The sequence below is a fragment of the Epinephelus moara genome, chromosome 4 (assembly GCF_006386435.1).
Source record: "Epinephelus moara isolate mb chromosome 4, YSFRI_EMoa_1.0, whole genome shotgun sequence".
Classification (NCBI taxonomy): domain Eukaryota; kingdom Metazoa; phylum Chordata; class Actinopteri; order Perciformes; family Serranidae; genus Epinephelus; species Epinephelus moara.
In genome coordinates, this window is record NC_065509.1 from 31,502,602 (window position 1) to 31,528,073 (window position 25,472).

Genomic DNA, 25,472 nt, shown 5'->3' on the forward strand with positions numbered 1-25,472 from the left:
GGTAAAATTTAAAGGGAAAGGTGCCAGGTCGAAGAAGTTTATTTTAGTTGATGAAATGTTAAAATATTTGTTTTATTCGGTGTGTAGCCTACACATTTTTAGAATTGGAGAATTAAGAATTTATTAAGGCCTACAATGATAATAAATGAAAATTAAAAGTATTCATTTCCATATAATTTTTGTCATAGCCACAGGGAGCCACTGGAGAGGGGCTGAAGTGCTGCATGTGGCTGTGGAGCTGCAGGTTGCCTGCCCCTGGGATAAAGCAAGACATTTTAAAATGTCACCCAGGTTTCTCACAACTTGTAATGGGCATTTTTTAACCATCAAGTCAAGTCATTTTTATTTATATAGTACCAAATGACAACAAACGTTACCTCAGGCAACTAACATTTGGACTTTTCATACACTAAATGATTATTTAATTAAGCAATAATGAAAAAAATGAGTTGTTGCAACTCTTGCTGTTGTAAATACAGAACATGGCAATCAGCACATTGATTTAAGTTTTCAAATAATGTAACAAAATAGGGCATTGTGTGAACCCAAACTGCAGGACTATCAGTTAAATAGCTGAAAAATGATTAAATGCGCCAGAGAGACACACAACATGCCAAAAACAGATCAACTACTCTACATCACTTTGCACACACTGAAAAAACCAACAAGCTCGTGTCAAGCATGTACAGTTTGATTAAAGCTGTAATAATTGGTGTGTAATATGTCCAACTTTTGTAGCAATGTTTTATTTTTTAGTCTCATTAGCAGCGTAGTAATAAATGTAATGTAGTTACGGCTTAGAATAGAATTTAAGTTGCCATTGTTGATATTTTCCATTGGTTCACCTGCAGTGTTTTTTCCTCCTCCCACCTGACACACAGTCATGAATCGATCCTTCACAGCACAGTTAATTTCCACCTCACATTAAACAACACTAACAAGAAGATAATTAGATCATCCTGTGTTACAATCAGGGTTTAATTACGTTCACTGTTGTGACTGGAGTACTGTTGATTGTCTGTTTCCAGCAAACTAAAGGCAAAACGTAAACAATGAAACAGTGGAGGGTTACAGTTGATCGTCAACAGAAATCAGCCACTTGAAGTCATCACTTTAGCTTCTAATTATACACGGACAGCTCTTACTTGCACACTCATGGTGCTTCTTCTGGCCTCTGATTCTTGTATTCCCCTGCTTAAGACTTTGGCAGCGAGCTACCGCTGCCTGTCTGTATGTGCTTCAGAGTAAAGCAGTGCCAAAAATAGTTCAAGTTTTCAGATAAGGGATGCATTGAAAATTGAGTATGCTTGAAGGCTGTAAGGTTTGAAATTTGTTGCTGTCGGACAGAGAGGACTTTATATGAGTTCCAGAAAAGCAAGATATAAGTTCAGTAGCTCTGGAGTGAAGCAGCTCATGAGTTTTCAGTGAGACAGATCAGTTTGAGAGATGTTGTATCACAAGTGGATGGATTATACTGTAAATCCTGTGTTATCCTCACTTCAAATAATACACTCCAGAGTGCTTGTGGATGTCATGAGTTAGTTTAGGTAAACATGTATCAGTGTGTTGCCTCCGTCTCCCCGGACAAGTTACTTTGACACCAAATGAACCATTTGTAATAAAAAGAAAAAAACAGCTGAATGATGCAATTCTGTAAACATAATGATTTGATAACTTTTATTTGCAGCACCTCTGGTCCTGTTCAGAATTCACTGGCACGTTCCCAGAACACAAAATACTGAATCATTCATAACTGTCTGATCTAAAACAGGCTCTGCACTGGCGTTGGCGACGCTCAGTAAGTCAAACCATTCACTTCCCTCTCTGGCACAAACACTCAGAGCCCCTGTATAGCGATGTTCACGGACACAATGAGAAATAAAAGGCTCACAAACACATAGTACAGCAGCTACAGGTAAAGAGTTACTGCCCTTCGGATTATTTCCTTTCAAGTCCAAGACCTTGTCTTTGCTGATAGAGACGTAGGACTGTTTCTATGAGCAGCTTTTGTAGCTTTCACAAAAACAGAGAGTGGTGTGAGATAGTTTGATAAAGGGCAAAAGTCTTTACAGAGAAGACGATTAATACGTCAAGGTTTTTCTTCTGTTGTATTGTCTGCCACATGTTTTCTGGATAGTGCTGCTGGACATGTAAGAATCATGGCTGGATGTCTGAGCAAAATAGAGCCCTGTTGTCTCTTTGTCTCTCCACTATTCCAGTATTGATCAGAAATAATGGCTCTCTTTCAGTCACTTGAGGAGAGTGGTATGAAAGCCCCATATACCCCAGCAGCTTTCCAATCACTTTGTGTGCTGAGAACAGAGCAGACACAAAGTTTATTGGTTTACTCCAACCATTTTCCCCTACGATATTTCAAATACAAGCTTCTGTTGATAATACAAATCTTCACAGGTACTGACATACGTCATGTCTTTGTATTATACATATCTGCAATATATTTTCATAATAACTCTTGAAAATGAATACAGTTGGATAGCTGAGAGCTGCGTTGGTCCACAAAAGCGGTACTCTGACTTCATTTCGGCTTGATTTGATCGCAACAACAATGTACAAATGTACAGACTGGCTTCGGTCTGCAGAGGTCTCCCACAGTCTGAGTGAGAACACCGGCAGGTGGAAGTGGACCACTTAGACACAAAAATAGAAAAACAGAATCGCTGTACATATTTAGAGGGAGGAGTAACGCCACACGGTCCATTTTCCTCTGAACTACCCATCTGCTTGGTACTAGGAGGGTCCTCGGCACGCTCCTCTGCAGTCTTTAGTGTCCATTGTTGAGCAGATGAAGGAGCAGCAACAGAAGGCTGAAGGCAGCTTGAAGCATTAAGCTGGGAGGTGAAGCGGAGTTTGGGAGGCTGTTGGATGGCAGGGTGACCTGGCCCACCAGTAGTTCATTTCCCAGGGCCTGAGAAGAGACAGAGACATCAGTTTATGGCCACCCTTTTTTTTTTTTTTTTGGACAGAGCAATTGTGATGATCTGTAAATGTAACAGTGTGTGACAAACAGCCCTTTGATTTTTAAGTGTTCATCCTTACTAATTGTGAAAAGCAGATGGGTAATAATTAGGGCTGCCCCCTAAGAGTTGACCAAAGGTTAGTTGACCAGAAAGGTCATTAGTCGGCAAGATTCCAAAGCAAAACAAATCAAAAACAACAAACGTGAAATAAATCGAAATAAATCAAAAACCTATATGACTGGACCATGTGGGAATTTAATTTGAAAGGACAAAGTGTGGGATCATTTTGAGAAGCCAACCACATTGGACCCTGAAGAATCATTGCTTTCTGTTTTTCCCACCATGGAAGATGCACATAGGTGATCTTTAAAGTGCCTTGGATAAACCTCACTGTTCCCACTAATATTTACCTATGTAATTATATTTTTATGAATAAAAGTGAACCACAGGGACCATTCATTGTCACTTGGCAACGAAGCTGGGCCCTCTGTTTTACCTTCCCAGTCTGTATAAAGAGGGTGTGTGGGTACACAGCATACATATGTGCACAGAGGATAATGTTGCACCCACAGGCATGAATAATTCAGAATAATACTCCTGACCTCAGGGTTAGAGATTTTCTGAAAGGGAATATAACATAATTCTTCATTTTTTCCCCATGTTACAGTTGTGTGGGGAAAATGCCATTCGATGCAATGGGCCAACATCATGGAACAGGTAATGGGAGCTGTCAAACTAGATGAGAGAGGGCAAAAAACTTGGAGGTGCTAATCTTTTTGTTAGGACATTGTGAGGCGTCCCCATTCAATTCTCTTTTTGTTCCAGACTTTGCATGTTGGGTTGGGTTATTAACTGGCTGATAAGTAATGTAGCGTGATCTTAGGATAGCTTATATTACTGTGGTCCTGCCAAACACTGCATTTGAATTTTCACAGTTAGCCTGAAAAACACCATCATCAGCTTGCCATTATTTTACCTCCTTTGTATCCTGCAATTAGGGTTGGGTTGGTGGACGATGCTATCACCCTTCACCAATGGCAGTCGGTCATTGAGCACTTAGCCCAACATTGGCATTTAAAAGTGCCCCCACCCCCTCGTCCCTCTGTGCTTCCATACCAACACCAGGATGTGGATTTGCGGTGGTGCTAATAGCACTTATTGCATGCTTAAATAGTAACAATTCTAATTTGGCTGCCAGATGGGCAAAGTCTGTTGCCGCCACAGTGAAGATTTTCCACCGTCAGCGTCACTGATCAATGTCTGCTCACATCTGCTGGGCTGACTGACTTTTTTTTAACAAGTCACTGGTATGTGTTCGGGCAGATGCGTCAAAACGTGACAAAGCAGCATCCTGAGTAAGTTATTGATAACTTCACAGAAACATAAGGGTGCCCAGTAGCTCAGTGGGTACAGAGGCTATGTCCATGCCACAGCGGCCGTGGATTCAATTCTAGCCCATGGCCCTTTCCTGCATGTCATCCCCTCTCTCTCTCTCTCTCTCCGCCTTTCACACTTCAACTGTCCCAAATAAAGGCGAAAAAGCCCCAAAAATAAAATTAATGAATAAAATAATGAACATTGCATGTAATAGTTCACCATCTCCTCCCATTTTGTCTGTCACTCTCTGTCTCAAATGCACACACATGCTTTAGTGCTCAGTCCTTTTGTTTCTGTCCTTGTCTCAGTCGGAGATATTGGATAAAGGAGATACCCCACCGTAGGCTTATCCAATGTTAAGAAAACGGTTACTCTTCCTGTCTCCTAAGTGGGCGTGGTTAGCTCTCCCTCCAATCAGAGCCTGTTCTCCCTCAACCCGCTAACTGTGATTTTACCGCCTGTTTATCAAGATCACGAGATCTCGCGAGAACTTGTTTTCTGAGACGGACAGGGCTCAAACAAAGTTAACTTTGTCTTCATCTGTACGGATGAAAAATGTAGCTTTAGTGTCAGAATGTTGGTAAGATGTGTGGCTTGTGGAAAATGAACCCAGTATTTACTTTAGTGACTATAGGGCGAAAGAATTGACCATAAATTGTGATCACGTTCATTTTCCTCATTGACGACAATACATTCAGAGCTGCCGCAAGTCTCCTACGGGGGCGTGGCGCTGACGACACTGAATCAGGAAGTGAGCTGAGTGGGGTATCTCGCTTTATCCAATATCTCTGTCTCAGTCCTCAGTCTTGACATTTGACCCTTTGGTAAGCCCCGCCCCCTAAGAATGGTGTTTGGCTTCCCCCAGTGCCACCGCCAGCGGTCAGACCTCCGCCGCCGGACTGTTGGGGAGCTCCAGGGGAAAGTCAAACACCGTTCTTCTGTGCACACTGCGATATCAGCAAAGTTTCCCTGCTTCCCTTCACTGGTTCCTGTACAGCAGGGTCGGGCTTTGTTTCACTGTTATAATCATTAAAAAGCAAAAGCAGCATGTGTATACATTCAGTAGGCTATATCTTCAGTAGCTAGCTAGCTAACCCTACACTTCTCAGGGTTTGAAAAGGTAACAAGTGTCATTAATTCACATACCCAAGGCACAATGTTTAGCTTGAAATCAACAACCGATTGCATTAGAGTCAGTGGAGCACAGAGTGCTGGCAGTCCGCTATTACAGCTTCTTATTTAGCTTAAACAGTCCGATTTCCCCATTATACAATGTTTTTAAAATAAAGCGGCCGAAATCAGTTGAAAGCTTAGTGGCGGTGACGTCAAGAGTAGTGCGACCGTGGAGTAGTCATGTAGTCCATTAAAGCCTAACGTTAGCTTTTTACTTCTGGCGATCGCATTTAAGCTTCAAATGCAGTATGAAAGGTGTTCATATGTGAAGATTATCTTGCTGAACAAAACCTGTAAGTATCATAAACTTGTGTTAGCCACAGAGCTTATTTTCTGACATAATCGAAAACGCAATGCAAAAATCACATTCACTTTCTCTTCTGGGAACCAGCGCGATGCTAAACTTCCGGGTTTTGATGTCAGCCCTGGCACACTCTATATCATTATGTCAGTTTGGAAAAGGAGAGTAATTAAATCTATTAGTGTATCATTAAAAAGTCCACACAGTAGCTTTGATATTTAAAATGAATTGAAACATCACACCTGTGTTGGTATTATTGTATCCAGAATGTTCCTCATAGTTTCAATAGTTTCTGGTGGAGAAGTAGTGCTCCTGTTTTCACTGCTGCTGTGGCTGGGACTGGGTGTACTGGACTGGCTGACAGTTGGCTGCTGGTCTGATTCACTTCCAAACATCATGAGCGCATTCCCTGAAATGGTAGACACAGCAGTTAAAAAAAGAAAACAGTTATCAGGCTTCAGCAGCAGCAGCATTGTCTCGATATGGTCGAGTTTCACTCATGTCTTATTCAATCACGTCAGATGCCTGCGGTTCTGAATCGTAACTTCTTCATGAGAGGGTTTGCTGGGCCAGAGCTAGTTTGGCTTTGGTCAGCAGAGGCAAGGGAGAGAGAGAAAAAAGAAAACACAAAATGCTCAGTATTCTCTTCAAGTATCCAAACTGCACCTGCCTCTCCACATCGACCTCATTAACTCATAGACCGTTTGCTCCAGCCAAACAACTCTGAGACCTCTCTCTGTATCTTTTCTCAGCCGGGGGCCTGAAGAAAGACTGGCCAAAGATTCACCTCGCCGCACACACCAAGCAAAGATACTCACTGTGTGTACAAGTTCAATGATAGATAGATAGATATTCACAGAGGTCAATAATAAGGACCATTAATTATTCACACTCCGGAGCAGAGATCACAAGACAAATGAGAAGAAGGTGTTAGGATGAGAATTAGCATTAGGAAACATGGCAGAAGAAAAGAAGACAAAATACATTACAAGACACCCATGTAGGCTGCCTGGATTAAGGCTGATGTAGCATGAAATGATCTCATGTGCTGACCTCTATACAATATAATGTACTTAAAAGTGCTTTTTCTACTGTTACTAAATTTTCCAGCTCACCTTCATGAATCTGCATTTATGATCCATACAACCTGACACACAGTGCTGCTTTAATTTTTCTATATGGTCCTCTTTTGATACATATGTTGATTTCAGTTGTGTAAAATTATCCACCATCTCATCCTTGCAGCTGTCGCCATCATTCAGGTGTCAGAACATTTCCTTCGTGGCTGTAACAGCTGAAAATTTGGGTGTTTGATACATTCACATTTAACCCTTAAATGCATAGAACTGGGAACATAGTACATCCTGTTTAAAACTAAGGCTGTCACAGTGAAGGAGTTTCCCCTGCCATGATTAATGGTCACTCAACAGTAGAGAATATGAAGTTGACATCACACTATGTTAATTGTATTGAACGGGGACGCCATCTTAATAGGGCGTGCTGTGTTACCTGTGGGGGGGTCAAGAAAAGGTATTTGGACAAACTAATCATGAGAAACAACAGATCCATTTGACTTGGCAGCACAGGCTTGATTACCCTGACGCAACCCTGATGCACTTCCCCAACTCACAAACACAGACATTGTAAACCTATCTTATTTTTGGACTTGAGTGCATACACTTTGGTGATGGAGATAACATAGTGCCTCCCTTAAAAATGGCGCCCCCATCCCAGACAGCACCTTCGCATTCTCACCACCATTTTTTTTGTTGCTTTTGCAAATTACTGCATTTATCATGACTTATAAGCTGTATGCTATCATTAGGTATATTGTTGCTTTAAATTACAGAGATGACACTGTTTTAAAACAGATTAATTGATTTGTCTATTGCTAAATACAGAACACAGTAGGCCAGGGAGGTGCAGTAAGGGGCCGTATACATTCTGCGTTTTCTGCGCCTTCAGATTCATTGTTTACAATGAGGACGTGTGCCAGGTGCGTTCAAACACCACAGCAACATCGTTGCGGCACACACATGTTCCTGAGCATCTGTTTTTAAGGGTGTGACGGCTGCACCCTCAGACAGTTCAACTTTTAGAACGCAGCAGCGCACTGCATGTCATGTGACGAGGGGCAACCAATCACAGCCGTCAGATATCTTTCCCTTCCATAAATTTCAGTCTGTGGTAAATATGGAGGAGAAGTTAATCACCATGGACCATGGGCAATATCTTTGGCTTTTTACGAAGAAGATCAACTCTACTCTCATGATTTCTGCTAAGTAGGCTATGATCAAGTGCTGGTTATGATTGCTAAGCAACCTGAGAAGCAACCTGCCTCTGCGCTCTTGAAAGTTGGCACAGAGTACGCATAAGAGAAGTGCCCAGTGCCTGACCTCATATTTTCCAGGCAGCAAAGATGCAGTATGTGTACGTCCCCTAATGGGTGCTGTGTTTTGTTAGCTTAGGTGCTTTGGTTGCATCTGGTTGCTGTGATACAGAATATCTGCAGAATTAAAATTGACAGCAAAAGGTAGAGTATTTGCTCTCGATGGACGGAAGGCTGAAGCATTGTTGTTCAGCAATGTGATGGTTGGTCTTTGCGGTATTAGTCCTGCCCCTCCTCCACTATAATTGGATGGCTGGGTAAAAAGTGACAGTGACAAGCACAGCGCTCTACCCAAAGCTGAGTACTTTTCAACCTTCGGCAACCGGGTAAAAAAACCTCAGCGTAGAATAGATGCTCGCCTCATCACGCTGCTGGTAATTGTAGCATAAGTAAATACGGGACGCTCCCATGAAAAGTTGCTGGCCATCCCTTGCAGCTGGTTTGTCAATAGCGTGGTATTGCATTACATGTATTATGATAGCCCAATTTAAAGCACTCATGGTATTTGATTCAAAGTAATCACTAGAGATGTAACGATACCACTTTTTCCTTCCCGACACCGACACCGATTCCGATCCCTGAACCTTAGGTATCTGCCAATACCAAGTACCGATCCGATACCAGCGCGTAAAATAACAATGGATGGGATATGAATTGTTGTATGTCTCAACTCCTAAAACTCTATGTAAAATATTAAGAAATAAATACATAATAGTAGAATGAATGCCATAAAACTTTATTATTATTATTATTATTATTATCCAGTGTTGACACAGATCAAGACACAGGTTAAAGTGCAGCCACACAATTTGGTAAAAAAGACATTTTAAAGGCTACAGTAGAATGTAGGGCTTGTATCAACAAATACAAAAATTTTCACCAGATGACGTAAATTAAGAAAGTTAACAAATAGTGGCAGGGCTTTTACTCACCACAACTGCAGAGGCTACCAGCTTCATTTGACACAGACTACATTATAAAAGGGCCGTTATTTATTAATCCCTCTGTCTTTATGTTTTTACTTTTTAGCCGCTCCTGTTGCCTTGATAAAGTTAATGCATTGCGCCGTAATTTCAAACTCAACACTTCCTGAACTTGTTTCAAATTAAAAGCCCCTTATAATCTCGGTTGAGAGAATCCCTCCATTTTCTAAATAGGCTTTTATTGTGAAACATTTGTAGTAACTTGTGGAGAAATCAGCGACTTTTGTGTTTACATACGGTACTTCAAATGAAGCTCGTGCCATCTGCTGGCGCTTTTTAGGTGACTACAACAACATTTCGGCTGGCACATGAACAGACACAGTGACTCAAATAATAGTAAAAGTAATAAAAATCGGACAAGAATAACCTGATGACATCACACACGTCGTGAAAGACGACCGGGGATAATTGGTGAGTACCATCGTGTGGTGTGTCATGTCTGTCGCCAATTCATGGCGCGATTTTATGACCCCACAATCGTGTAATGTGACATAATGACTTTCAGAACAGGCAGAAAAGTCGTGTGCTGTGTACCAGGCATAAATCCTCCTTTACCGTTTCTCCCTCTTGCATGTCGCTCATTTTCAGTGTGTGACTGCAGCGTGTGCATGAGAGGGGGAGGGGCTGCTTAGGACAGAGAGAGAGGCGAGCGGAGCAACGAGTGGAGCTTCAGAGCTGCTTTTCTGAAGCAAAACAAAAGTTTACATGTTCTAAAAAAAGAGAATACATCGGATGTCCTGCGATGTGACTATCGCACATGCGCACATTGTGGTGGCGATGTTCAAACGCTAGCATGCGTATGCGTAATGACGTGAGGCATTACGTGGTATCGGATTGGTCATAGGCTGTACTCGCTGATGCCAAATGCCGCATTTTAGACAGTATCGGAGGCATTTCCAATACTGGTATTGGTATCGGTACTACTCTAGTAATCAACAGTTTCCTGAAGAAAGTTTTTCATTAGTTCTCTAACTTTTTCCATCAATTGTGAAACAAAAAGAAAGTACATCAGCTGTTTGGAGGAGATTCAATAAATATACAATTACCTAACAATCACAGGGACAGCTTATTTATAATTCACTAAGAAGTGACTGTCTGAACACCCAGGCGGAATTACCAAGGAAACAGCATGAAGGGGATGATTAATAACAAGAGAAGATGAAGTGAGTGAGGAAATGGGAGAGAAATAGAGAGACGCACTGAGAGACTGAGAGAGTGATAGAGGGAGCATACTCTTAAATCTACGAAAAGCACAGGATCTGTGATATAAATACATCTCACTCGGCTGCTGTTTGAGCATGCTGGGAAACATCTGTCTCACTGAATCCCAGCGGCTCTGTCCTGTCGCCGTCTTCCATCACAGAACTTATTTACTTTGCTTTTCATAACAAGTCTGTTTCTACATCCCTTGTTGCAGGTTATCAGTGCAAATTGTTTTGATTAGGGATCGCCGTTTTTATTTCATATCATCGTGAAATTACTGAAACTCTACCAGCAGTGAAGTGATATGCAACCATAGAAATACAAATAAGCATGAGAGGTATTTGTGGAACAGTGATTGTTCTCTACAGCTCTACAGTGACTTTTCTTTATATACCTGTTTTTTATAGTCCATCATCCTGCTATATTCACACTGAGACTGAATTTGTCCATATGCTTACTTTTTCATCTCAGGTGATAAAGATCTGAGTCTTCCTATGCAGCAGAAATCAAAAAAGCTGCTTGAAGTCTAATTTTTCCAACCTGGATGACTATAAATGGTGCAAAATTGGGCTTAAATGAACACTTTTTACAATTTGTGGCAGGAAATGGTCACATAACCCCCTGTAAAACTGCAACTTATCCTATATTACACTTTGGTTTTATATTGGTTGAACATATGAGACATATCCTGTTACAATCCAACTGCAGAAAAAGTATTAGCACTGTACGTTTCTGAAAACCACAGATACATTACATTATTTTGTAGAATATCAAAATTTTGTTTCTCAACAATGCTGTGGTGAAGATGTGGTTAATTTTCAGCACAAAAATCACTTGCTTATGGTTGGTAAAGGATCATGTTTTGGCTTTAAACACCCTCGTGTGGTGGCACAAAAACAGTTGGAAAAGCAGGGATTGGTTGGTGAGGACATTGGTGGCTTTAGGGCTCAAGACCACAGGGAAATACTGCAGTGTGTTGGTTAAAGACAGTCAGGTTCAGGGCCACAAACACCGGAGGAAACACTGCAAAGGGTCACCAAAAAAAAACAAAAAAAAAAACAGTGCTGATGTTTTGATGTTGATCCAATCCAATCTGAGCTGATCAGATCAGATCAGATCGACGGATAAGAGGAGCAGCTGCTGCAGAGGAATGTTTAGACCCAGCACAGTGAACGGTTGAGTTTCACTTTCACTGCACCTGCTGTTCTGCTGCTGCATGTGCCCGGAGTACACTGTGTGCTGCAAGATTGTGGATGCAATCAATAACTGAACGGTATGTTTATTCCAACAGACCTTCTAATTAACAGTCCAGCCCCAAAAATTGAAAATTAAAACGTGGTGGCAGATGTTTTAATCATGGCAGGCTGCCACAAATATGAATTTGTGGAAAACCCTGGCAGTGGTCTGCAGCTTGGCAGGTGTCTCACACAATCGACCGCCCCTTTTGCAATCATACTTTGTGCCCTCTCTGCATTCTGAGGCTTTTACGGGTCTGTGAACGCTTCTCAGCAGCTGTTTGTTGAGTTGTTGAGTCACGGGATGGAGAAATGAGAACCAAACTAATGATCACGCTCAAGACTTCCTCTCGATCAGTTAGTGGTTGGATCGATCGGAGCTGACCAGATTGATGGATTCGAAGAGCAGCTGCAGCAGAGGCGAGTGAAAGCAAACTTCTGCTGGTCGGACCCTGCGCTGGTCCGAGGGGTGTGCGGTTTTCATGGGAACGCAACCAGTTTAATCTGAAATAGACAGTATTAAAACTATATGAATTAATGAACAGTTGGGTTTTGCTTTTACTGCACTCTGCTGCTCCGTTATTGCCCAGTGTACAAACATAGCACCCCTGTAGCTAGCCTGGCGTTGCCAGAACCAATTCACAAAACGCGAATTGGTCTGGACACGGAATGTACATTTCCTCTATTCCCGAGGGGCAGTATCAACGGCTGTCACTCAAAGTGCCCCTTCACACAATTGGAAAGACGGAAAACCAATCAGAGTAAACGAAACATGCGACGTAGACTAGCACAACGCCACTGTAAACAGACCAGCAAGCTGCAGTGGAGATGAGCTGTGATGATGTCTGGGAAAGAGTGTTGCCGTCTTTGCGGATTTCCTCCTCACTGTGGACTCCGAGTTGCATGGCTGTGATTTCCAGCTTGGTCGCTTCCCTGACCTGCTCCTCCATGAGAGCAACTAGCGGAGAAACAACAATAGCCACTGGGTTTTCACTGAGTCCCATCTTTTTCCCAATCAATGGAGCCAGTTGGTAAATTAAACTTTTTTCAAACCCCGTTGGAAGGACGGCAAACACATCCTTTTTTTCGCAACAGTAACCTGGCATTCTTGACCATAAACACCAGGAGGACCAAAGATCTGGACGCAGATAAAATCATTGATGCCTTTGCCAGCAATCACAATAACAGACGCATCGTTCTTCTGTAAAGATGTCTAGTGGTGAGTAACAATATATTAGCCTGCCACAGGCGCAGTACAGGGATTATTTTTTATTATACTCTGGCATAGTCGATAGTGTTGTTGTGTTACGTTAGTGTGGGCTGTTTCAGGGCTAAGGACAGTGTCCGTGATCAGCCACACCTTGGCCCTGAAACGGCTTACGGCTGTCTGTTAAGGACAGTGAGCTGTCGTTCTTTTGTATTGCTCAGTGTGTGTATTATGGCCTATGAAAATATGCTCTCTCTCTCTCTCTCTCTCTCTCTCTCTCTCTCTCTCTCTCTCTCTCTCTCTCTCTCTCTCAGGTGCTGCTATATCCAGGGTTGCCTCGATGACTGTGGAGCCCCAGCAAAATTAAAATAAAGATGTGTTGTTCAAAGATGGTTGTTGTTGGTTGTCCCTCTAATTCCACAACGTGCATGATTTTTTGTTGATTTGGACTCTGCGTGCATACATTGGTAGGCTATATCCACAACTCCTTAGCACCTCCAATTAATAGTCAAGCTCCCCCCCAGCACCTCAGTAAAAATTGGCTGCCGCCGCCACTGTTTAAAAATAAATGCATGTATGGTAAACCCTGGTATTAAACGTGCAAATGTAACATATTTGTGGTTTGCAGACACGTACAATGCCAACAATTTCTTCTGACAACTGGGATGCGTGGTAAATAGTGAGCTTAAGGAGTGCTGGTAGGTCCATTTTGTTACTTTTGGACAGAGCCAGGTTTGCTGTTTACTCGTTTCTAGTCTTCGTGCTAAGCTAACTGGATGCTGGCTGTAACGTTTATTGGAATCAGTGTTCTCTGACTATCAACAAGAAAGCAAATAGGCATATTTTGTGTTGCTTTAAGCGTTTAACACACATATGCAACATGCACATGCAAGTTGTATTTGAATTGAAACTGGAAAGAATAACTGTTGGTGTGACAGACAGTTATGGTCTGAGAAAGCTGTCAAATAAATTAGTGCAATTCTGATGTTAGGCACACTGTTCATGGTTGCTGTCTGATGATGCAGCTTGTGTCCTTGGGGCTGTATAGAAACTGTATTTTACAGTACACTCTGAAACATTTGGTATCTCACTGCTGTTGTTGGCCTAGTTTTCCTGTCAAGAGACTTGGTTGTTTTGAATTGTCAGTGACTGAGTCTTAACCAGAAACAGAAGTAAATCTATCTTTTAAAAAAACCCATGAAGATGCCTGGAAGAAAAACACAGCAGCTCTCTTCCTGAAACTGCACAGCACCAGTTAAACAGGACACTAAAATAGCACTATGCTTTTACCCCCCATATACCCCTATACAAACATAACCCCTACCCCAAAAACCTGTGTTGGTACGTTCCAATACATTGTGGATAGAGTGACACTCACGGAGACAGATGTTGTCGGTGAAGTATTCCAGCAAACGATCACAGTCTTCTCTCCGGCTCCCACTGGCTGAGCAGGAGCACCATGGAGCCACGCTGGATGTGGAGTTGTCGACATAGTTGGGAGTTATTGTGCTTCCTGCAGAGAGACAACACCAGGGCTCAATCAGTATTAAATATTCATTCACCTTTTGAGTTGTTACACTGTATTCATAGTGCTTCATTATCTGAAACATTAATGGACGCTACATTTCCCATACCCTGACCTGATGCAGTGGGCTGATAATACTCTAGTATTGTTGTTTAGACTGGCTGTGCACTGGCTCGTATGATATAATAGAGAGATTCTGACGGATACTCCAATTTTCTCTTTTTTAGGTCATAGAAGTCTCCGGCATTGAGATTTCTTTTTTGTGCCTGTGTTTTTTTTCCCTTCAACATAGTGGAGGTACGATTTCAAGTGCTTTAATAAATACAAGACAGGAATGAAAATGCCAAGTGTGTGTTTGTGCTGAGGGGCACCATTTGAGGTTCTTGAAATGCATTAGGTTAGGTCCTCTCTCCAATGTGCGTTGAAAAGAAGAGGCTGTTCTTTTTTTTATTTTACGGACTGTTATAAAACAAATTAAATACACCTCGCTTTGTGTGAAGAGCCTCTGTTTTTCAGTAATGAGAGATTTTTATGCCTCAGCTTCTTAAAAACGTGTTGAACTTTTGTCTTTTGGTTCAGAATCAGAAGTTTAATTTTATTCTCCCACTCACTCTTAACCTGTTTGGTATTTATTAAATATCCCTGCAGCTAGCTTTGGCTCATTCTTGCCTCTTTGCTGCTGCACATTTTCCCCTTTTCTTCTCAAACAGCATATGGTATATATCTCCCTTCACATCTCTTTCCTCCTCCACCTGTTCATTTCATTTTTCTCTTTCCTTTATGTGTTTCGTCTCTGTGTGTATTACCTCTCAGGTGCGCACCTACCTATGAGCCCTGTGTAGGCGAGGAGACAGGCTCCGTAGTTCCCTTGCTTGCAGCCATTGGCAGACATTTCGGAGGGTTCGCAATCATACTGGAACTGTGCCAGGCGAGACCTAGAAAAACAGCCGGCACTGGTCAGCGAGAATATGATAGCTCCCTGTGTTGTTTTATGTAAAAAGAAGTTTGCTGATTCTTTTTTTAATACATTCTTTCTACTATAACTTTCATTTAATTAAGAGTTTCCCCTGTGACATAAAGAAATATTGTTGAAAGTGGTGAAGACTGAAAGCATTGGACTGTAATGTGAAAGTGATAGAAAGAGTAATATATTTCATCCCCCAGACCTGGGATCATTAGTAAAGCCCTCTGAGTGTAATGGGGCTGTGAAAAATAATGGCCATGACCAGAGATAGCAATGAGCGATAACTCTGATCCATCTGGCTCTTTATCTGTGCTAAATATTTAATGTGTTATTCCAACGGGCTCTCTGGGGTGTTCTAACCAATGGTGGTAGAAAGCTTTAGGGTAAAACAGCGGGCCATTTTGTTGATTGAATGGCTGTTTATTTGGTTTCAAAGACCCATGATACTGTGCAGCACAGGCCCAAATATGTATGGTGAGTACGTCTAAAATCTATATCCAAGGAGTGCTTGAATAAACAGGGAATGATGAAACAATGGCTCCGCTGATTTTGGATACCTTGAGAAAAGAGTTAGCTCATTAAGCGAAACAAAACTGGGGATTATGATCATATTATAGCAATATCTTATGGTATCCATATGAGACCATGGCTAAGTGAGATACAGCTTTAATATCTGCTATAGACTCGAGACTGACATTGAAATAAATGGGAGCCAATTAAAGCCTCCATTTAGCTCTAACCTGCACACATAGTCAGCGTTGCAGATCCTCATCTGTGTGATGCAGTTGGGTTTTTCCACGCTTTCATAAGAGCAGCTGGGTACAATGGTCTGCCTTCGACGCTCTGCACACGCTGTGTCCGTACAGGGGCAGAAGAGCAGCTCGTGTGTGTAGTCGGCGGGGACGCGGTCAAAGAACCTGCGCAGAGCCTTATTGCATTTAGGCCGATTGCACAGGCCCGACTTGGCCGTGGGTTTGATGCAAGCTGAGACATATTCCGTGCGGAGCTTCTGGCACAAGTCGTCCACGTTGCAAGCCTTGGCCGCATCCAGGCAGCGATTCACAGTTGTCATGCCAACATCTGAGTCTGTGGATAGAAGTAAGGTCAAAGACAAGCGTAGATTTCAGTGGGAAAATAATACCAGCAGAGCAAAAAGGTTTTGTGTTTATATGAACAAGAGCATATGTGACTTGTGGAATGCACTCAGTTTGTTTATTCAACATGGCGAGATGTAATCTCCTGTTGTTAGAGGTTCAGAAGTTTAGATGGGTAGTTTGAAATTAAAGATCATTTTCAAGGTGGAAGTGACTGTGAATAAACAATAGAGGTTCATTTCCTGAGGACCAGAATAACAAAATGAGTATTAGGAAAGGAGCCTGGCCTCTTTTCTTTTGTTATGAAAAGAGAACATTTTCTCTCTTGAAAATAAGGACACAAGTGGTCATTAATGTGGGTGCATAAATCATAAGTTTCATTACCAAACAATATTATATCAATTCTTTGGGCAACGATATGATAATTGCTGATATCACAATGTCTGCCACGATATGATTTCAGTTAAATTCAGGGACCTGTTATCGTTATAAGACGCTAGTAATAAATATCCTTATTGTCATTTTCTTGGCCTCTTACTATTATCTTCCTGGCGCTAAGCTGCTAGCACTGTTTGAATGTTTAGGAGGGAGGTTTGCTTGGATGGAAATGGTGACACAGATTTGCCATGGGGATTTCAACATACAGGCTGCGAAGCTGTCACTTTGCATTGAAATTATTACGTTGGTCATTGAATTGATGAATCGATCCAGATGAATGTATCGTTACACCCCTACTTTCTTGCATTGTTTTAAAGCAAGCACAAGAACCACCCAGCCAACATTTGTACATGAGGCCCATGTGGGTCGTAAATGAGCAGGAAAAATGGGCCCTATTTGGAATTGTCCAAGGGTTCCTTAATGGCGCCATGCCAATTGCCCACATGGGTGGTTTTACTCAAGTGAGCCCAAGAAAAGATACCCCTTTTGGGCCCATATCGACTTGGTACCCAGGTAGCTGTAGAATAACTCATGGGCAACCCACTTGGGTAAACCCACCCATGTGGGCAGCTGGCATGGGGCCATTATGAAACCCATGGACGATCCCATAGAGGGCCCATTTTTCTGCTCATTTACGAACCACATGGGCCTCACGAACAAATGTTGACGGGGCAGGTCCATGCCTCTCCATCCTACTGACTGAAATGATCACGATAGCTGGCATATTGCATCACCACACTCTGAACTTCCATTGTGCCTTTTTCTTTTTCAAAAGTACAGGCTGCACTGTGGCATTCAGCGACGTGACGTCTGTCCACTGTCTGTTGCCTCTCCTTCGTCCTCATATCTGTAAGATGTGAGTCACTGCCATGTTACTATGGCTATTCTTCCCTTTCTTATTTTGATGTTACTACGTATAAGCACCCAGACAATCAAAGGTTTTATGTGAAATACTGCAGATGCATAAACAGACATAATTTGCTTTTATCAAACCTTTTGACATTTAAGGGGTCTTCAATGTGAAAGGCTTTTAATACTGACACTTAAATGTGTGTGACTGCGGCTTGTGTCACCAGTCATTGATTATTTGGGCTATTTTATATTGGATGTCACAGATGAGTCTTTTTGTGCCTTAATGATAGAATCGCCCACTAACATCACTGACAACTGTGTTGTTATTGAGAGCGCTGTACTTCTAGCGATTCAGTCACAGACACAGAACAAGAGAAAGTAAAACAACCGCTAATTTAAATAAGATTCAGAAAGTGCATTAAATGAAATGATATCTTGGTATTTTTAGAATCAGATCTGAAGACAAGTGTAACTTGAATGAGTCACGAAAGTGTTATGTGATCTGCAGAGAAAACATCAAGACAACTTCCTGTCCTTTATTGCTTCAGTGAATAAAGCTGGCCTGAATTTATGAATGGTCATGTTTGGTGTGAGAGTGAATCCTGGTCCTTGGTGTGGCAACTTCTGAATGGAGCTTTTGTCCACATGTTGCCTGGGAAATAAGCGACCAGCTGACCCTTTTGAGCTGTCTAGGGTTCAGGGATGAGTCATCAGGTTTGTTCAGTGTTTTTACAGGTTTTTGTAACACTGACGGATGTTCTACTTAAATTGGTAGATGGATATGTCATCTGCGACTGCGTGTGCCTTTGACTCATGCAAACAAACTTTGCGATATGAGTCACTTTAATTTAGACTTATTCTGCTTTTTTACGCACTGGTTAGATGGAGGGAAGATTACCACAGTTTATTTACACCCATATTGTTATGATACAAAGCTGGTTGAAAATCAGCAAAGAATCCCTGTAAGGGAATTTCCTCAAATTTGGCACAAATGTCCAACTCAACGATGAACTGATTCGAATTTGGTGGTCAAAGATCAACGCCAGTGTGACCTTGCGTCTGTCTCATTCTCATGATTGTGATATCTCAAGAAGGCCTTGAGGGAATTTCCTCAAATTTGGCACAAACACCCATTTCATACTCAAGGATGTACTGATTAGAATTTGGTTGTCAAAAGTCAAATTTCACTGTGACCTCACAATATGTGCTTTTGGATAAAACTCAAAAATCCATTTATTAATACTGACAGCATCGTCAACCATCATGGCTACATATGACTCTGGACAGACATGGATGTAAACTGTAATTGCAACTTGACTGGTTTGCAGAGGCATAAAACAGTAAAGAGGCAGTAAATTCTAGTTTTCTACTTTCAAAACAAGCTGATGTCAGATCGTGACAGAATTTTTTTATACGGTCATCTGCTCCATGCACGCGACTGCAAGTGTTCACATAACGTTGCCTACACTGCTACATGTAGCTACATGCTAACATCAGGGAAACATGTAATCTTGGTTTCCCATGTTGTTCAGATCATATTCCTGCTAGAACATGTCCGGATGTGAAGAATTTAGTTTCAAAGCTTTTATTGATGATTTTTTAGAGCAGAAAGTGCTGCTATACTGTGTTATCATCATTCCTTGGCTGTCAGTGACGGTGAAGAGAAGCAGAGCTATTGAAGACTTGAAACCCTTGATTACCAAAGACTGGCATCTTTTTGAGGGGGCCTTAAAGAGACGAGTGCTAGATGAGAGCATTTCAGACCGAGGGTGAATACAAGTGTTCAAGCACACAGTATGAAGAAAATAAAGGTATTTTTGAACATTAAAACATGTAAATAAGTTCTAATAGAAACCCAAAATACAAGTAAGACAACAGGTCCCCTTTAACCTCAACTAATGTCTTTTTACTTGCTTAAGTGTAACCTTTAGTAAATCTTTTACATGATGAACATTTACAAAAGGCATATTTTCTTTATGTTGTCCTCAAATGCTGGGTTTGTATTTTTTATATCCTCTAGATTTAATCTGCTTTTCAGAGTTTGGACTTGTTTTAATCAGTTCTATGAGTTTGCATTGTTGTATGAGCCCGAGGCTACAAGAGAAAATGCAAGATTTGGTATATTCTATTATCACAACTTAGTAGTAAAGAAAAATGCCTGCTTTAGTATTCATTGACAGTCATGCAAATGAATAAGGATGCCATCCAACAACCTGAAGACAATAATATCATTTTGGATGCTGGGATTGTGTTCAGGCAAATGGTAATACTTGTGTAACTGTGTCTTAAGAACAGAAGGGACCTCTATTTGCCTTGGGCATGCTTCCAGGGGAAATTCAGTTGAGTCATGTATTCGTGCTGGAACAAAACATCTTCAAAGGGTAAAATTGTATAAAATAAGGTGAAACTTAATGAAGGTCAGTGAACTTGCCAGCTGTAATAGAGGCCAAGCGGACGTAGTCATAATCTCTCTGCACCGTCTCGTAGGGATAACTCTCCACCAGGTTGAGTCCTGAAGTAATAAGAAGACATAGGTAGGAACATTGGCTTTAATCTTGTAATACCATAATGCATTTAAACTGTATAAAACATAAAATATTCTCGTGTTCATTTCCATTTAATTTATACACAGATTAAAGTCTGCCTATTATTCATTTGTCATCTATATTGTTTTTAACAAACTGGTTCTCCAGCTCTAATCAGTAAGCACTGACCGTGTATGATAGACTGATGAAGGCTCCAGTAGATGCTCAGGCAGTTCTTCTCCTTCTTCATGCCTCGTTTACACTGGCAGCCATGTAAGGGGCTGGACAGCAGGGCGGACACGGCGTTGGCACACTGGCTCCTGGCACCGGGGCCCAGCTTCACGCTGCCATTGCCTGCCACACACTGACGCAAAGTCCGCAGGCGTGGACTACAGGTCTCATCACTTGAGCACGAGTCTCCAGCCATCAAGCAGTCTCTGCCGGCCAGGATTACCTCTAACAGAGCTGTGAGAGAAAATCAGAGCACAACAGAGAGCGGAGAGATGAGGGGATTTGAGATGGCAGTTAAGGTGTCGGGTTATGAGATGAGATGGAAAATAAAGAATACAGGAGAAGCTGAAGTCAGACACAAATGTCAAGAATACAAAAGCAGGAAAGTAAAGAACACTCTAAAGGAAGAAATGTGAACAGTTGTAAGGTGATATTGAACTTAAAGTTAAATCAACAGGTGGCTCATTGTATAAGTCTGAGAATGTGAGAAGGCACAGACAGGGCTACATGTAACCAAAAATCTATCAAGTGCGATGCAACTACACATTTTCATTGGTCCCACCAGTGTGCGTGATATTTTGGTCTCTGTGTATATGTCGCGTTATTTTTCCCTACTTGAAGATCTGTCCCTACTCCCCGTCTGATTGGCTCTCACCTTTTTTTTTTTTTTTGGCTGAATTTCTTTGTCAGGCCTGGGATAGAAGGCAGCGTATTCTGTTTCTGGACTGAGCAGTAAAAAAACGTACTTTTGATTGTTACATCATTGTAATGGTGTCTTGGACACGAATGAGGGTTGGGCACATGCAAGTGTGCATGACGTAAAATAAAAAAATCCATTAATCAATCAGTCAGTGCTTTCAATACTAATTTTCTGCTGTACCAGCTGCACTCTTTCACTTTGTCTTTTTGTTAATGTTTACTCCAGTCAGTCTGCTGTTCTTTGCTACTAAGAAAAGTCATCCTTCTCATGTTAAAGCCTTGTTATATTTATCTTTTAATTAAAATGTTTTAATTGGTATTCCCTTGTATTTACTACTATCAAAAATTGTATCAAATATTAATATTTTTCAAGGTGTTGTGTCAAGTTTGAAACACTGAACTGAACTACTTAAGTTTGTGTTTAGTGCTAATTAGCAAAATTAGCATGCTAAACTAAAATGGTGATGAACAGTAAATAGCCGCATTTGTATAGCATTTTTATCCAAAGTTCTTTACAAGTTCTTTTTTCATCATTTACTCATTCAGCCATTCAAAGACGACCAAGCAAGGTGCTAGCCTGACCATTAGGAGTTATTTGTAGGGCTGTAGTCAACCAAAGAAAATCTTGGTCGACTAAAGTCGCACATAATCTTCAACTAATCGATTAGTCGTGGGGGGGAAAAAAATCTGCACGTTATTTTTACTTCTGCGTTGGTGTGTCTGTGTTACTCTGCAGTTACACCTCCAAAACGCTAGTCGGCGGTGGAGGACTGGTTTAGTTCAAATCAAACTTTATTTATATAGTTGATTCAAAACACACATTAAATGTGGCTTAATAGAGACAATTCCAAACACAAGGGCGCAAATTGGCTTCACTATAAATTGCAGAACTGACAGACAAACACTTGTCTTTATCTGGACGCATTTCCCCCACCAATACAACATGCTAACGTTATTAACACAAGTCTATGGTGTTTTACATTGTATAAATTAGCCTAGCGTCTAGCGATCTTTTCCTCTTCTCATATAAAACCAGGGACAACAGCAACATGTAACAAAGGTAACGGTACACAGTTTGGCTCCATTACAACTCAGAACATTCATCGACAAAACAACTGTCTTATACTAAACACGTTTTCCAAGCAAATACAACATGCTAACGTTATTAGTGTTTTCCAAGCAAATACAACATGCTAACGTTATTAGTGCCAGCCAGTGGCGTTTTACATTGTATAAATTAGCCTAGCGATGAGCAGAGATTCCCTTTGCTCATATGAAGCCAGGATAAATCCCTAAGTATAAATCCTGAAGGATAAATCACACACGAGACTTAAAATGCTATTTTAGTGGAGGCTTTACTGTCTTTACAATTTATTGTTTCTTATCAGTGAAATACAAGTAAATACAAGCTCTCAAGTGTTTTGAAAACACCCCCATTTTCACAGGTAACTTAGCCTTTCCCCTGCCACAGGAAATAATGGATTAATCCTGAAAAGCTGTTGATGTAGCACTTTTCTCCTTATGAAAGTAACACTGCGATTATTCGACCAATGAGAATTTGGTCGAACGAGAGCATAGCGACCAAATAATCGACTACTCGACCAGGAGACTACAGCCCTAGTAATTTGGGGTTCAGGGAGTAATTTGGGGTTCAGTCAAGGACACTTTGACATCGAGCCCAGACCTGTGCTTTGGCCTCAGACATGATACTCAAGGATCAGTCAATGAATTCCATAAAGTATGGCAACCATTCCTGGACTATTATAATAATGTCTACACTTCATGAATGTTATTTAATGCCTATGTGTGCCTATTATAGTATGGAAGTGTAATATTGTCTCCTAATAAAAAGACACCAGGGTGGGGATCGAGTGATAAGTGGACGACCCTCTCCACCTCCTGAGCCCCAGCTGCCCCAGCTATCGGCAGGTAAAGTGGAATAAAGAAAAGCCCTTCAAACCAATTTGAAATTCATACCAAATATTTTACAATAAAATAAGAAGAAAGTGAGTTTTGATCACTGAAAGCCTGTGAAATGAATAAATAGTTCTCTCTGTTTGCATCCCAAAACACAAAAACAGGCATTTATGAAGCAGATCAGCTCTTTTGTCTGTGGTGCATTATTTCTACCATACAGTTTGCATTTATCTTCTTATCAAGATGTTAAAAAAATCGAAACTGCTCCCTTATCCTCAAGATTTAAAAAAAATAAAGTTTATGAAAACAGTTTTGTAAGAGCTGTTATCTATTGTTGTTATCTGTCACATGACCCCTATAAAGATGATAATAACTTTGCTTGTATTCAATACAGTGATAACATACTTTGTGACTATCCATTATCAACTGGGCCTGCAGGCTGAATTAGCTGGACATATTCTTATGAAGCCCTTACAAAGTTTAAGTTATGTAACCTTGTATTTTTAATACACACTGAATATGTGTGGATTATACCCGTTACTGTGTGAAAGATCTTGAGTGGCAGACTTATACAAATGCTAAACTGTGCTCTCATTGATTCACTGACTTACCTTGTCCTGAGTAGCTTTGACTGCCTCAGCTCTGCGGTATGAGTCAAGTCTATTCAGCCAGCCAGAGGACATGAATAATAGGTGTGTGTCATGTACAGAATATACAGAGAACATTAACAAGTGAAAGAACCATACATATTCATCTGTTGCTGCGGTGAAAAGCCCAAGCACTACCATGTCCGTTTATTGAACTTCGTCTAAGTGCGCCAACATAACAGCTGGTGAGATGGAAGCTCTTGGTTTTCTTTTGCATCGCTGGGCTCAGATGGCAAGATAGATACTATGGATGAGCGTGTGGGATGAAGAGAAACAGTGAAATTCATCTTAAGTTGTTTCTGTGCTAGCAGAAGAGGTAGTTCTAACGTTGTTGCTGGTAAAATCATGAGGGAAGAGATATGGAACTGCATTAGGTCTGTATCATATGGTGTATAATGGCTCTTTGTTCTTATACCGTGTAAACAGTTGACACTTGGACACATTAATTTGAAATTTAAATGTAACTCCTGTACCTTTTATACCCTGCTGTGTATCTTTATTTTGAGTCAAGCTGTATTCGCTGGCTTGATTATATTCACAGGCGTTAGAGAAAAACGCTCTACAGAGCCAGGTGTTTAGACAGGTGTGTGCATCCTGAGTCCCATCCTTGGTTAAGTTTATCAATCAAACAGTCATTTCAGTCAGGAACACTTTTGTCAAAGAAAACTGTATTTCCATTTGCAGTATCTTACTTGGCGGTATGGCTCTGTTCTGAGGCCTCTCTGCCTTTTCTAGGCCTACGCAGAAAGCCTAAGGTAGAGAGAGCACACCTCTCTGCCCTTCCATGTGCCTACATGGAAAACCTAAGGCAGAGAGAGCACTCCTCTCTGCCCTACCATGCGCCTAAGTAGAAAGCCTAAGGTGGAGAGAGTACACCTCTCCGCCCTTCTGCGTGCCTACGTGAAAAGCCTTAAGGCAGAGAGAGCACACCTCTCTGCCCTTCCACACGCAAATGAGGAAAGCCTGAGGCAGTGAGAGCAAACCTCCCTGCCCTTCCATGTGCCTACATGGAAAGCCTAAGGCAGGGAGAGCAGCAGCAAAGACCCCTTGGGAACAGAACAGAGCAGCATCAATGACAAAGAGAAATGACACTGATAAGTCAGACACAGCATGAAAAGGAGGAGCTGGGGTGGAGGCGAGTTGCAAAGCGGCTCCCAGAGGAAGCAGCAACAGTAGGCAGGGCTACTTGGGCTGTTTGAGATCAGCTGATGTAGCTGGATGTGAGCCGAGCTTGACATCGTGTCCTGCCTGAAGTAACGCTATGCTCAATTTTTCACATGAAACGATACAAGGTACAACCCCGAAATGCAATCCCGTCAGCTCCTATAGCTTGTGTCATTTAGTCATTTTTTCTTCTTATATTGTAGGCTGCTGTGGTGGTATTCTGGAATGTGCTCCAGACTCCGTTTCACGTCTCTGACATCACCGAGGCATGTGTCCTAGCTTGTTTACATATCTTGACAGGAGTCAAAAAAATCAGGCCCGACCCTCCACGAACACACAGTTTCTGTCCAAACCAGACTCGAGCCTGACTGACAGCAGCAGTTTTGGGCCCTAGCTTGATTAACCCTATGGGCCCTAGGCGTTTTTGGGGTATTTTTACTGCCTTTACTTTTAAGCTCATATCACAGTCATTATAAAGGCTAGATACACATGCTATATCTTGTTTTTTTCAGGTCAATCAGGGCTAACCAGATTAGCCATCATTTCATGTCCTTCTATGTGCCTGTATTT

At 41.5% G+C, this 25,472-nt stretch overlaps 1 protein-coding gene across 1 annotated transcript in view; it reads right to left on the reverse strand.

Moving 5' to 3' along the window:
- Positions 1-479: 479 nt before the first annotated feature.
- Positions 480-25,472, reverse strand: part of gfra4b (GDNF family receptor alpha 4b) — a 79,388-nt gene continuing 54,395 nt past the window's right edge. Inside the window, exons 3-9 of the mRNA XM_050041973.1 lie at positions 20,434-20,709; positions 20,151-20,231; positions 16,076-16,421; positions 15,197-15,306; positions 14,225-14,359; positions 6,072-6,238; positions 480-2,926 (exon numbers count right to left, since the gene is read on the reverse strand). Of these exons, the coding sequence (XP_049897930.1) occupies positions 2,783-2,926; positions 6,072-6,238; positions 14,225-14,359; positions 15,197-15,306; positions 16,076-16,421; positions 20,151-20,231; positions 20,434-20,709 (1,259 nt within the window). The 3' untranslated portion in view covers positions 480-2,782. The remainder of the gene's footprint in view (positions 2,927-6,071; positions 6,239-14,224; positions 14,360-15,196; positions 15,307-16,075; positions 16,422-20,150; positions 20,232-20,433; positions 20,710-25,472) is intronic.